The sequence below is a fragment of the Accipiter gentilis genome, chromosome 3 (genome assembly GCF_929443795.1).
Source record: "Accipiter gentilis chromosome 3, bAccGen1.1, whole genome shotgun sequence".
NCBI lineage: Eukaryota > Metazoa > Chordata > Aves > Accipitriformes > Accipitridae > Astur > Astur gentilis.
Window position 1 is genome coordinate 11,211,972 of NC_064882.1, and position 14,855 is coordinate 11,226,826.

Sequence of the window (14,855 nt, forward strand, 5' to 3'; positions counted from 1 at the left end):
TTATAAAACTTAGAGGTTTTTGATCATGTACAAATAATTCAATTTCTTCTTAATCAACTAGCATTTGAAAATATAATAAATATAGAAGAGAGTTTGCTTAAATGGAAGGCTTTGTAGGTTTGTATTTTAGTATAAATTGAGATTCACACACGTCAAGGTGTGCGAAAGCTTTTCGGAGAATTTCAAAACAGAATGACAGAAGACCAGCTGCCATTCGCAAACTTGAATTACGATTCTGTAGTAAATTAAATACTCTCTAAAAATCTTTTCAGGACTGACAACTAATTAGTTTGAGATTAAATGTTTAAAATCAAATAGGTGAAGAGTTCTAAAACAATCTTGGTTTTGCTGAACAGGGTGCAAATGGAGTTGGCTGTTGCTTTGTGATATATGCTGTAAACTGTCATTTTAATTCTGCATCACAAAGGACTTGACTGATAGTACTTCATAAAATAATCAGTTGTGGTATTTAAGTACTTTAAATTGAGGGGAGCACCCAGGAGAAAGTTCTGCTTGAGTTAAAGGAGAGAACCCTGATATATAAGGTGTTAAACAAGAAATACCAAGGCCTCAGTTAACAGGTGCAGTTGCAAAGTATTAAAATCATCCAAACTGTTCCTTACTTAGATGTTTTGTCAGCTGCTAAAGATACAAATTATATTCTTTCTTTTATTTTAGCACTTTTCTGTAAAGAACAAAAGCAAATTTTCCAAACTATTTCTTACTCTGTCAGAAATGTAGATATTTTGGTTAAGTGTGCAGGACCCAAGAGATGAAACTGAGAAGCCTTGTTTTGAAAACTAAGTGGAATGAACAGTAAAGAAAAATAAATAGTAGTAGAACTAAGATTCTTACTGTAATATTCCTTAAAAACTTGAGGGAAGGGAAAACTGTTTCTGACTGTTATTTACATATCAAATAGTTACTTGCTTTCTAGCACAAGTTGTATAGAATGTACTGCCTTGGAGAAGTCTTCCTGCATATCATCTATAATGTTTTTGTAGCTTGCTGTGAAATTATGTGTATGTGTTCTCGATGAGAACAATTTTCTTAGAATAGAAATGACAATAAAAAGTTGTAGAAGTCTGTATATAAAAAGAGATATTAAAACCAGAAGTTTCTGACAAGCAGAAGGAAGTCAGACTTGCCATTAAGGCATACATCCCTCTCAGAAAAAGAGGAAACAACTTACCTACAGATAGACTTTAGTTGAGTAACATGTTCTTAAAGCTGAAAAGCTATGTTTTTCCTCCCAGTTCTCAGTCTGCTTTTGATCTTCTAATCTGTTGTATAACAATGAGAAGTATTGTGTTGTCACTCACAAGAATTTCTTTGCTAATTTTTTTGATCAGAGGAACTCGTGCATGAAACTCTGCAAAGTATTGCAAATGTTAGAGAAGTGCATCTCACCCATCGTTGATCAAACCTTTCTTTCTCTTCCAGACAGTTAGGAAGCAATCACAGCAATTAGAGAACATTGTAACACATCAGCGGTTGTCTTTCTAATTTTGTTACAGGTGAATGTAAGCTGAATGTAGAGAAGACTTCCAAATAAGCTGGACTGATGTACACAGAGAAGGAATGAAGTATGGATGTGAAGGAACGTAGGCCTTATTGCTCCCTGACAAAGAGCAGACGGGACAAGGAACGGCGCTATACAAATTCTTCTGCAGAAAATGAGGAGTGCAGAGTGCCTACGCAGAAGTCTTACAGCTCCAGTGAAACCTTGAAAGCTTTTGATCATGACTCCTCTAGGCTGCTGTATGGAAACCGGGTAAAAGACTTGGTCCACAGAGAAGCAGATGAGTACACCAGACAAGGTAGGCAAGATGTTTTAATTCAGGGCGTATAATTCATTAACACCAAGTAACAAGGCATTCTTGCTGCAGGAACAGTATGTTGTTATAGCAATTTCATCAGTTTCAGTAATACTCTACGCACATAATACACTTCACTTGTATCTCCCTAGATGTTTTACAAAGATGGGAAAGCATGGTGTACCATCTTTGAAATAAATAATATATGATGCATGGGAAAGTTAAGTAAATGGCCCATGTTGGGCAATGGGTCAGTGACAATATTGCAGACTCAAGTGTGAAGTATTCAGGCCTTACAGTCTAAAAACTAGGCCCCCAGCATAAATTCAACTCATTAACAGATTGCCCAAAATTTTGCCACTCTAATATACTGTTGTGGTTTAACCCCAGCCAGCAACTAAGCACCATGCAGCTGCTCACTCACTTGCCCCCCACCCAGTGGGATGGGGGAGAAAATCGGGAAAAGAAGTAGAACTTCTGGGTTGAGATAAGAACAGTTTAATAGAACAGAAAAGAAGAAACTAATAATAACACTAATAAAATGACAACAGCAATAATGAAAGTATTGGAATGTACAAATGATGTGCAGTGCAATTCCTCACCACCTGCGAATTGACACCCAGCTAGTCCCCGAGCGACGATTCTCCCCGCCCCCACTCCCCCCAGTTTATATACTAGATGTGACGTCACATGGTATGGAATACACCTTTGGCCAGTTTGGGTCAGCTGCCCTGGCTGTGTCCTCTCCCAACTTCTTGCGCCCCTCCAGCCTTCTTGCTGGCTGGGCATGAGAAGCTGAAAAATCCTTGACTTCAGTCTAAACAATACTGAGCAACAACTGAAAACATCAGTGTGTTATCAGCATTCTTCTCATACTGAACTCAAAACACAGCACTGTACCAGCTACTAGGAATACAATTAACTCTATACCAGCTGAAACCAGGACATATACCTAAAATGTAAATAGCTTCAAAATGAATAAAAATAAACACACCTGTTCCAAGAAGGCCAAGCTCTACAAACAGATTTGGGGAAACCTAGTATGCGTGGATGAGCATACGAATAATGCATTAGCTCAGGGTCTTTATCTTTTAGCTCACAAGGACAGTAACAGAGCACTGTACAGTGAGTAAAGTAAATTAGTTCATAGTTAATACATTTGGGTTTGTTGGGGAATTTTTTTAGTGGATATCTATAATATCTGACTAGTGCTAACAGGTTGTTAGAGCTCACTGTTGAATTTCTGAGTCCAGGAATGGAGAGACATGAAAGCTCCAAATATCCATGTTGATACTCAAAACCTGACTGAATGTGGTCCTGGGCAACTTGCTGTAGCTGACTGTTCTTGAGCAGAGGGTTTAGACTAGATGATCTCGAGAGGTCTCTTTGGACCTCAGTGATTCTGGGAGATTGTAATTGGCTTCAGTTAGGGTTAAGCACTTATGCGTCACTTTTGGATTCAAAACTGTAGTCTCTGGAATTGGCATTTCTACATTTCCACAACTAAATTACTTAAAATAAGGAGAAAAAAAAAAAGTTATGAAATGTGTGGAGTACTGCAGCCCAGCTATCCAAAAGGATAAAGCTAGGCCAAGAGCTGTGTGAACCTATGCCTCAGTCTTCTGTATAAAGCTATCTTCTCTTTTATGAGGAAACTAGAATAGATTTAGGGGTAGAAAAAGAAACTTCCTCCTTGTGAGAAGTCTTTAGTTTTAATTTTAGAAATGTTTAAAAATATTTTCCCCATTGGTCGTTTTTCTTTGTTCCAAGTAGAATAACTTTACATTAGAATTAGAGCTGGGCAGATGGTGTTGACTTTTTCGCCTACAAATGTTTGCAAGGGAAATAAAATATTTCTCTTAGGCTTGTGTAACTGAGGCTTGCTGCTACTGTAGTCTGTCTGCTTTCTGCTGTGTATTTTTGGTTTCTGTGATGTGTTGAAACTTCAGGTCGTCACTACTTTCTAGTTTTGAAGCTGTCAGTCACCTTGATGTCATTACTTTAATGAGGTAAAATCAAGAGGAAGTTTTCTAAGACCTGCACTATAGACACTTTCTTAGTACTAGTGACAATATTATACCAAAATAGGCACCATTTATTTAACAAATTCATAAACTATTACCCCGAATAGAGTACTGTTCTTTTTAAGCAGCAATAACAAAATGGAAGAAGTTAAGTGGTCTGGCATGTCACATATGATGGTGCACTGGGGCTTGGGGTTTTTTCCTCTTCATTTTCTTCAGAAAAGCACACAATATTTAGCTAGTGCTTATTGCCCAATATGCAATAAATCACACATCTATAGGCCTAAAATGGCAGTCTGGGATGTGTAGTGTCATCTTCAGCTTTCAGTGGTCTCAGCACTGTCATCTGTGCCCATTTGATTTTCCTCGTTGTCCTTTCAATTCTTTTTGTATGGCTTATTGGCTTCGTCTAATGTGTGCTGTTTTAGCACCTTTGGGGCCTACCAGGAGGTTTGATAGGGTCAGGTTATAAAGGGCTTGTTTTGCAGTCTTAGATAGTGTGTTTCTTTGATTCATCTTTGACTGAGAGAATTTACTGCTGCTGGCATTGGAAGCATTTTGTGGAAAACGTGTTCAAGGTCATTCCAAAGGTTTTTAAATAATATATAAAACACACTTCCCTATATTTATTCCCCCCCCCCCCGTCTAGAAATAGTGTGCAGATATGTGGCTTTGTTGACAGTCTAATTACATTCTAACCTGCTAAATCAACAGGAAATAAATCTATAAGCAAAAAAGCTTCGACAAATACCTTTAATTGGAAATTAATTTTTAAAATTAATCATGACCAGTGTTTCACTTTTTCTGCCAAGACTGTGTAAAATAACAGTATCAAATTTCCAGTGTCTGCTGGAAAGCTGCTGGAGCAGTTACCTGAGTTTCTCAAGTCTCTGAAATGTGGCACAATTTTAAAACGTCAGTGTGTTTTTTACAACTGATACTTTGTGGTAAAGCCCTTCAAAGCTTTCTGCTAATGAATCGGAAGTTTTCTACCTCTTCTTCCTGAGTTGTCTCAGTATGCGTCTTTGTGCTTCCAGCTTCCCAAAATCCCATGCGAGTAATTCAGAAAGGGATACTGCTGTAGGAGATAGGCGTGCCCTGTTCAGTGGTAGCTTTATCCCAGGAGATCTTTGCTGGTAGAGAAGAGGTTCTCTGATATGTCAGTTCCAGTCCAGAATCTTTTTCCTCATCTGTTGAATTTCTGTTGCTTAAGGTTAATTGCATAAATGGAAATAAGAGCCTAAAATGCATATATTTGTCATTGTAATTCTAAAACCAGCACTTAAAACATGTAGTAAAATATTTGAACATGAAATTATTATGTAACTGGGATTATTTTGTTAATTTTGAAACGCAGTTGACAAGACTGGAAGAGCAGGTATGCTTGTTTAGGAAATTGTAACTTCATCTAGGCAACATGCTTTCCATTAACATCAACAAGGATATGACCTACTGTAGTCTCCTTCCATTCTTCTCAAGCCTCTTCATCTGGTGCAAAACTGGTTTTGTTTTTAAACTCTTTAGATGAGGATTATTTGGCCTACCATTTTTAGGACTAATAATGTAGTTACTTATTTTCACTTTGTTGTTAATCCCCACATAAGATTAAAAAAAAATTGGTAATTTTTTTAAAATTAAACTCGGCAGCCAGCCATGTAAGTGAAGACCATGAGCTTTTTTCTTTAAAAGTATTTTTAAGCTATATACTCAATTTTATATTGCATGTTTGAGAAGATACCTAATCTCATCCTTGACAGCGGATGAAGCACCATGAAAGGCTATTTACTTTCCAAGGTGTTACAATAAAATTGTTTGCTATTTATGTGTAAGGGAGGAAGACGACACCTATGTTCCTATGCTTTGAGGTATCTAACTGTAATGAGCAGCCGGATTTAAATGTACAACTTCTCTAATTGAATTCAGCAACCTAAATGCTTGTATTTTGGAATATGCCTAAGTATCTTGCTGAATTCAGGATTAAAGCTGACTCTCTAAAGCTGAATTTCCCTTGTACAGAGAGAAATCCATGTGTTTACAAAATTAAACTGCTCTGTGAAGCGATACAAAGTACATAGAAGTCTGCTGTGCAGAAATATCTGAAAGTGTGATGTGACCATGGAATGGGAAGGGAGGATTGTAGAAATATAGAAACTAAGTAGTAGTTTTTAAATTACATTTGGAAAAAATAATTGGAAGTAATAATATAACCATATTAAAATAATTTGAAGGAGATCATGAAGCAACCTGGACTCAGAAGAACTGAAAAACTTTTAGTTAGTAAGAAAAATACAGGCAGGCAAAAACTGTACTTTATTTACCATCAGATACATGTTAAAGGGAAGAGAGGAGTACAAAATACCTCTTAAGTAGTCATTGTTCCATTTCAAAGAATTTTGTTGTTGCAGGACAGTATAGTGATTCTATAGAGTGATCCATGTATCACGTCAGTGGGTTTTTGCACAGGAGCAGGAGGCTGACCCACAAGCGCAGGTGGCAGGATGCACCGCAGATTTGTTCATGTTCATGTTTTCATACAAAATAATCACGGCACTGTTTGTGAACTGTGTGAATTGAAAAGCTGAGCTGCAGGACACCTTTTGCTAATAAAAGACCAGATGAGGTAGTACAGGCTTTGTTACATTTTTTCTTTTTGAAAGCTTGAGTCAACTACCATTTAGCCTGCAGGTAAAGTTATTTGGCCCTTCTAGCTGGCAGTGAGAATGAGTTCACCGTGTTTATCAATCAGAACAATTCATTGTCAGCCAAGCCTCAACAACAATTTATTTTCATGCTACCCCTTTCAGTTTTACAGGAGAAAGTACTTGTATGTGTGGTTTTGTACCTTTACTCTTCTGGAATACTTAAATGCCTAAATTAGATTAAGTACCCTAATAGCTCCATGGAGCTGCAAAAAAGAGGGGCTGAACTTACCAAACAAGCAAAGAAAAAGAATTTATTTCTTTCATAATATGCTGGATCACTGACACCAGCTTGCTGAAAAGCGAAGCCGTGTATAGTATGTTACAGTGTGTGGATGTATCATAGCTATTGTTCAGCGGCCACTCCCATGACAATTAGATTTAGGTGCTAGAAAAATCTCACCATTCGGTGAGAGGGACCTGAAACAGTGATGTGTATGCTTTGACAATTTTATTTTATTATTTAAGATAGTAAATACTGTCAGGGATATATTTTTAAGACTTCACAAACCTGAAACATTAGTTGCAACTTCTATCCTAACATAATATGACTCCAAAGTCTATTGCTTTTAAATACCAGCTGCTCAAAATGAGTTATTTGGAGAGCAAAATGTTTAATCTTTTTAGTCACCGTGAATGTCAGCTGTAGGATTAAAGGATTTAAATGGTCATGTTTTTAAACCTAAAGCTTGAGTACTTTAAACTTACCTGTCTGAAGCAGTGGAAGGATAGATATATAAGACCATTTTTGACCTTTCACCACCTATGCCTTACAGATGAGCTGATTTTGACTATTGAGTAGGCAAGTGATTCTCAATAGAACTGAATCAGCCTGCTTTGCAGATTATTTACAAGAAGGTATGAAATAATAAGTGACTTTGTGATCTCCTGATGAGCAAATTAATCACCATTCAGTGACATGGCAAGCGCTGTCTCTCTAAATCTGAGGCAGATACTAGAATTACTGTTTTATGTTCCTGGCTGCAGTGCAAGATGTGTCCTGATTGTCATCGTGGCAGATGCTTTTTTGTTATGCTAAAACACGGCCACCTGCAGTATCTGCCCAATTTGAGTGGGTAACTCCTGTAAGCAGCATACAGTGCCAGTATCTTCTGAATAATTTTGTGGCCTTGAGCTAAGAACATAACCTTCTGCCAGAGGTGCTTTTTTTTTCCCCTCTGTAATACAGGAATAATAACACTTACCCACCTCACAGGCGTGTTGGGAAGATTAATTAGTTTATGTTTGCAAAATGCTTTGAAGATGAAAAGCGCTGCAAGTGCTAAGTAATATTATCATCTTTCATTGCTATACTACTTACTTCTCAAAGCAACAATAAGAAGTTAATTGGTTTTCAGGTTCCAGGTGATAAGGATCTGTTGACTTTTAAAGTTATTCTATTAGCTACAGAGTGGTACTAAGAAAAATATTTCACTTTGATTAGGAGTGTATTTAGCTCACGTTCAGTGATATGCGCACTTGCTCTAAGGTATTCATCTAGTTGAAATTGGCCCCTTGTGGGTCATGGTCTGTAGATGAGCTACAGATCTGGAGACAAAGGGCAATTGTGATTCTCCAGGGAAAAATCATCCTTGGTTATTGGCAGTAGACTGCTTGATCAGGCATTTCTACACAGCCTTGGTCCACAGAATAAAAACCTTGTCTTGGACTAGTCCTGTTGCAAAATAAGAGAATTAAGTTCTTGATCATAACAATTAAGGATTTATAAGGTGAACAAGGGGCCTTCACAAGGACTTTCAGCCTCATGGAAAGGAAGATACTGTAGAGGGTCTGTAATTGCTCTTACATCTTTCTGTAGCTCATATACTGAGATGTATGTGCTGTTCCTGTTCATAATAAAAACTAAACTGAGGACTGGGGAGCTAAATGGATCATATGCATGGTTATGAAGGATGACTTCAGCATGTTAACATCTATAGAGAGAATAAAGCTAGTAAAGTGTGTGGTTAGAGATGGGGTGAGGAGAGGAATGAACGAGGCTGAAGAGTCCCCTCTGTCCTATCTGTTGATTTAGTGCTTAGGGCTGAGAGTCAGGGCTATAGGCCAAGCTGTGAGTGATTGCTTATTCCATCACTGGCAAATAAAGGCAGAAGGCAAAGCAGAGACATAAAATAGGAATAATTCCTTAGAAAGTTCCTTGATAACTTCTAATATTAGTTTGTAAGATGTCACAACTTACTGGCTTGAGAGCCAGTACTCAGTGTTACTGAGCTTATTAAAGCTGAAAGAGGAAATGGCAGAGCCAAGGGAACACATTTGCCTCAAGTTTTGTGTTTCTACTTTTTTGCTTTGCAGTGCCATAAATATGTCTGAGTTGTAAATCCTTTCTTGTCTTCAGCATAATGTACATTTTGCTAGAAAATGTAAATTAAGACAATGCTATGCTACATTTATTATGGGGGTTTACAGAATGGAAACCCATTTGGGGAGGTGTGACGGGAACTGTGAGTGAAAGGGGGACTAAAAGAGGTTTTCATTTCTGCAGAAATCCTTGGGTGTGTATTCTCTGTTGTTTCTTGTACTTACAGAGGTGGTCTGAGCACCTCATTCTGTCCATGCATTGCAGAGCTGATTCCCATGCATGTGGGATACTTGTTTATGAAATCTTAAAATAGAAATATATGAGCTACTCAGAATAGGTGTGTTGGGTTTTTTCTTATACCAGTTCAGAGCCTGTTGAACTAATCAAGTTTTCTACCATGCTGTGAGACATATCCCTCTGTGGGTCTATCCATTCACTTGTGGTGGCAGACATGCCTTTCCCTTGTGGAAAGGCAGAAGTAACGGTAGAGTTTTCTCTCCTCCCCATATGGAGGAATAGCAGTGAGCCTGAGCTCTATTTTGTGTGCTTCTCTTCATGCTGCCTCCTTCCTCCTCACCTTCTTTCCCTATTTCAAGCTGTATGTCATGTCATTAGCATCGTACTGACCTTAATGTGGCTGTTCATACCTGTCAGATCTGTGGTTGTAGGCTCTTTGCAGACTGGATATCCATCATCTCTACATTGCTTACCCTTGGGTCATATTTTCTTCACATATATCAAATTTAGGCTTTATTTGTATTTTGTAATAAATGGATGCTGAGATGTTGATGATTTGGTCCCAGGATCCAAAGATTAAGGCAGAGGCCTAAAATGCCTATACTGTCATTCTGGTCATGATCAAGACTTTGTGTTCCTTGCAACTCATGAAGTTGTATTTCTTTTTTTAAATCCACAGAATCCTTTTTTTCTTTTTTTCTTTTTTCTTTTTTCTTTCCTTTTTTTTTTTTTTCCTAGCAGCTTATGATCTGGACAGCTGTGTTAGCTTCTCTTAATTTAGTTTGTATGTTATGTAATCATAGTCATAAAACCAGACTTTTATATAAAATCCCCAAATTTGGAACCATAATGTTTGAATTATTAAATCATTTACTGGAACATGATTGCTGATGCTGTAGCTTGAAGCTTTGAATTGTGCAATTGTGAAATTATCTTCAGCTGACTTTAATCTTGCTCTGGTAACTTCAGAAGGGCTTGATGAACAGTCTATTATCCTTATACTGGATTAAGAAGTGCTTCTTATGTTCTACTCTGTGGATTAGTACTGAGGATCCCCTGCCACCCTCAAGCCTAACGGAATAAAATTACACATCTCCAATACTGCACAGAAGAGTCTGCATGTTTGAGCGATAATTTGGAAAACCAGTGGCAGGAAGATGCTGTGTTTCATTCGCATTGATTCTGCTCTGTTTCTTAAAATAAAAACTTTCTCAGGCTAGCATTTCAGTCAATGTCTCCTTGTGATTCTGTAATTTAATGCTAGTAAAAATACATGGCTGGTTTAACTATCAGGTTTGAAATACTTGTATTTCCCACAAAGAAAATAAGTGTGGGGTTTTGGTTTTTGGGGGTTTTTGTTGTTGTTGTTGTTGTTGTTTTTGTAGAATTGACTCAGGTTTTGAGTCTTACATAAAGCTCTTCTAGAAAGAGTGGCAGAGTAAGTGCAGCTCAGAGAACTCACAGTATCTGCTGCTAACTCTTTTAGAAGTCACTGAGACCGTGACTTAGCTCCCCATGTGGTTTTGAAAGCCCATAAGGAATGGGAGATCTGTGTGGTTAATGTTTGCTCAGAATAACAAGCACTTCAAAATTACATGCACATTTGCTAAGATTTAATATAATTTAATGCTGTTTGTTATTATGTAGTTTACTGGATATATTGGGGAAGCAACTGTCTCTCATATGAATGGTATGGCTCCAGTCTAAATCAGATAATGACAAGAAAAGGAGGTTAAGATGGAAAAGTGCATAGAGCGGAAAGGTCAAGAAAGAGAGATTAAGAGGTGACAAGGAAGAAGGTTGTGATGAGTGAAGAGAAGAACATAGGAATTAAAAACAGGAGGAAAATGTGATACAGTGGGTTAGGATGGTTTAAATTTCACAGATAATTTTCACAAAAACAAAAGAGAAAATCAGGCTGAAGTAATAACAAAATACTACGCTAAATCAGAAAAAATGTTAACATAGGCAAAGCTCATTACTTGTCAGTCTTCACTGCAATTTCTTGCATCCTAGTGAAGAGAACTCTGCAAGTACAGCTTTGAAAACTCCTTTTTAGTGAATATATTGTGAGGTTTGTGTGACAGAATGGATGGTATCACATCTATTAGTCATTCTCTTGTGTAATTGCATTCTACCCAGCTAACATTCTGACTTCCGGAGACAGCATTTGTACACTTCTTATCAGAGTTTTATGGAGCATCCACTGCATCTATTTGCTATTTTCTTTTTTAAAAATCTTTGTCCTTTCATTTCCAGCAAATTTGTTACCCTACTCTACATTTAAATTCACTTCGGTCCTTCCTCTCAAGACCTTTCCTTACAAAGGACCGTCTTTGTAAGTGTGCCGCATTGTATTTGCCCCAGTAAATAGAAAAAAATATTTTATTTACAAAGAAGTTACATATTTTTCTTTAAGAAACCAGCTAGAATTGACACTTGAAAGTAGATGTTGTTTAAGATCCCATAGGATTGCGTGGAATTCTTGCTAAACCAGTGCAGCTCTGCTTTGATCATCTGAAAAGATGACATCTACCCCATGTTCTCAGTGGTCCTGTAGAGATTAGCTAGTGCTCTGAGAACAGAAGGGACAGTTTTGCTGCCTATTGTTATATACAAAGAACTTCCTCTTTCCATCTTTGACTAGCACATAATTGAAGTCTATTTTTCAGGACTTATTGGAGTGAACAGGCCAGCCAATTTGCTGTTAACAGAGCTATTCCTTCGTAGTTGTCGTGTACGAGTTAGGAAGGCAAGGTACTGTTGAATCAGGTCAATAGTCTTGAGCTCTTGGTTGTACAGAAGTGATGAAGCACTTCAAAGATGTGGTGCAGCGATGTGCTGGCTTCCACTCTGTGCAAAGTGTTCAGAGTTATTGAGAATGATCTCCAGGTAAGGAGCTTCAAATAGGAAAAACATGCCACTATATAGTGTCTAAACATGGATACAAAAGGAAGTAAGTACTTTTCTCATATAGCAGAAAACTGCATGGTCCTTGCAGTAACACTTTGACATCAGTGCTGCTTATACAATAAGCTTATATGATAAGCATTGTATTATGAGGTAATGTTTGTATACAGTAGTCTGCAGATAGAAAATGAAAACCTGAGAAAAATATTTTTCCTCATTTGCTTTCTAAATAAATGAGACTTCTTTTAATTAAAAAAAAACAATAAAAAATCAGGATTAAGTAGGGAATTGAGGAAATGTAAGGGAGAAGATTGGTTCTCCTAAGGACCATGATCATAGTTTTGCATCTGTATAGCTTTAGTTGCTTCACAATTTTTCTAAGTTTAGTATAAGTATTTTCACCATGCACCATCATAGAGTGATTATAGGGAAAATGCACTTGATTTTTGAATGGCACACAGGTGTTACAGGTACATAGAAGGCAGCAAAGAAGAGAAGATTAGAAAGGAACCGACAAGTAATGAAGAATTCAGACAGCAGGCATGGCATGAAACTTCCTCAGAAACATAAGCAAGAGACAAACTAAACAGAATTTTGAGTATGGGCTTGAATGGGTTTGGAACCTCTCCCTCTTTGGTACTATGTCTATCCTGTTATGACAAAACTAAAGTAAGCAAAGGCACTCAAAGTATAATTCCTCTGGTTTAAAAGGTAGGGGTGTGGGTGTATTTTTATGCTAACTAGGGAGATGCTTTGCAGGCTTTTCAGATTTATTTTTTTCTTTCCCTCTTTTCCAAAATAGTCTATTGTTGCTGAAACCTGACTTGTCAACTAATCAGTGGTTAATGAATTACTAAGGACAGTGCTGATGTATGGAGATGCTGACAAATTCTCTGTTGGATATTTTTTTGTTCATATCTTCTGTTTGTTTCTTCATATCTTCTGTTTGTTTCTTTCCCCTTTTCATGGTTTTTAAGACAATCTCTCTGTGTATATATTTAGTATAGATCCAACTTAGAGCAAGGACTGATAACTGAAGAACCATGGGGGCTTTTCTTTTGATTAGTAGTCCTCTTCAAAAACCCATTTCCACAGATAACATTTCCAACTTGAAGCTTCAATTATTACGGATGTCTGAATAACCTCCCCAATTTAGGCCAGGGAAACAAATGTGGCACAAATGCAGCAGGTTTTCATTTAAATCCAGCTGTTAACTTCTGACTTTCTAAAATAATACATAATTTCTGCATGTTTCACACTTGCTTATATGCAGTATTTGATTAAACTAAAAAAAATTATTTACATTTCTAGACAATATAATCTGTGTGATTCTGGCAGAAAAATATATATGTACGCACACTCTTTAAAAAAATTACATATATTAAGACATATATATTAAAATTATGTTGGTATACTTTTTTGTATTTATTTAACTAACGTAGTTAAGGAGGTACACCAAGTATGTGGATCATTGCTTACACAGAAAGCGGTTGCAGCATAGCAGGTGGATGTGTATGGTTGCTGTTGGCAAATGCTGTGTTTTTAACAGTGATTGCTGCCCTAGCTCCTGAAGGTTATTTTAGAGTTATTACATTAATTTTGTTCTTGTCTGCACAAATGGAGGATGTCAGCAGTCCTTACACTACCCATAAACTGATATTCCTAGCCAAGAGAAATGCAGTATCTAATGGTAGAGTGGTAGTAAACAGCATTATTTTCTGTTTTTAAAACTGGACTTCATGATACATCATCCCAAATCATCCAAAACCCCCAAAGGTGTCTCCAGAACAAGTGTCCTTGAAACATTGTGTCTAATTTTTTTCTATTTTATACTTCATACTTTCTTTAAAGGAAAAGGAAAAAAAACCCACAAGGCATTATGCCTCTCTGTTCATTCTGTATCTACATTTTCTTCTTAGGAATTAGTTCATTACAGTCTCAAAGTTGTTTTTAAGTCTTTATGAACTGTTGAGGCACTTATTGTCAGTGGGAGAAATTGCCAATGTACGTTTAGTGTAAGAAACAGATGATTAAATCCCTCACATTGAATTAATTCTGGAAAGGTTAATTAGAAACTCTAAGAACATAAGGATGAGAACATCCTCTCTTCACACTCTTTTTTCCACTGAGCTCCTACAACCTCCTTTTCAATTTTTATTTTTATTTTGTAGTATTGTTCATCATCAGGTAAAAGTCCCCTGCCTGTTCGGCTGCCCACTAGGTCTGCATCCCAGCCGTGTTCAGCTTCCCCTGGATCCTGGAAGACTTCCTGTTTTCATTGTTCAGGAATCTTAAGATGTAAAATTTTTGTATCACATATGTATGATTTCCTTTGGGTTACAAATTCCTACAGAAATACATAGTTTTCCATGTGAACTTTTTGGTTTGGGTTTTGCGGGTTTTGGTTTGGTTGGGGTGTTTTTTGGTTTGTTTTTGTTGTTTGTTGTTTTTTTTATTTCATTTGTGTAGGCAACTTACATGGAGTACAATCCTCTTAGTAAAGCTCTTGAAAAAGCTTTAATTCAGAAGATTATTTAGCTTGATGTTTCTAAAGCTGTTACAACATTTCTGGGCTATGCTGTAAAACTTCTCAGTGTGGTGAAAACTCTAAAATATTGAATGTGATGGGAAAGCAATACACAAACCTGCCCCCCTTTTCTGTTTTGGCGCTGTGACCTGCCATTTTGGTTTTCTTACCATTCATAAGAGGGGAAAAAGGAAGACAATATTTTACATGGAGGTAGGCTGTTATAAACTTAGAGTAAAAACCAAAAAAACCATTAATAGATGGTAGGTGGTATGCTGTGCCTGAGACCAAGTCTTCTAGAAAGTGATCATGGAGGAT

The 14,855-nt window shown here is 37.1% G+C and overlaps 1 protein-coding gene across 9 annotated transcripts in view; it reads left to right on the forward strand.

Annotated features, from left to right (window-relative positions):
• TENM3 (teneurin transmembrane protein 3) overlaps positions 1–14,855 on the forward strand; it is a 478,347-nt gene that overhangs the window by 149,909 nt on the left and 313,583 nt on the right. For all 9 annotated transcript variants that reach the window (XM_049792479.1, XM_049792524.1, XM_049792519.1 and 6 more), the window contains exon 2: positions 1,518–1,820. In XM_049792479.1, the coding sequence (XP_049648436.1) occupies positions 1,589–1,820 (232 nt within the window). In that variant the 5' untranslated portion in view covers positions 1,518–1,588. The remainder of the gene's footprint in view (positions 1–1,517; positions 1,821–14,855) is intronic.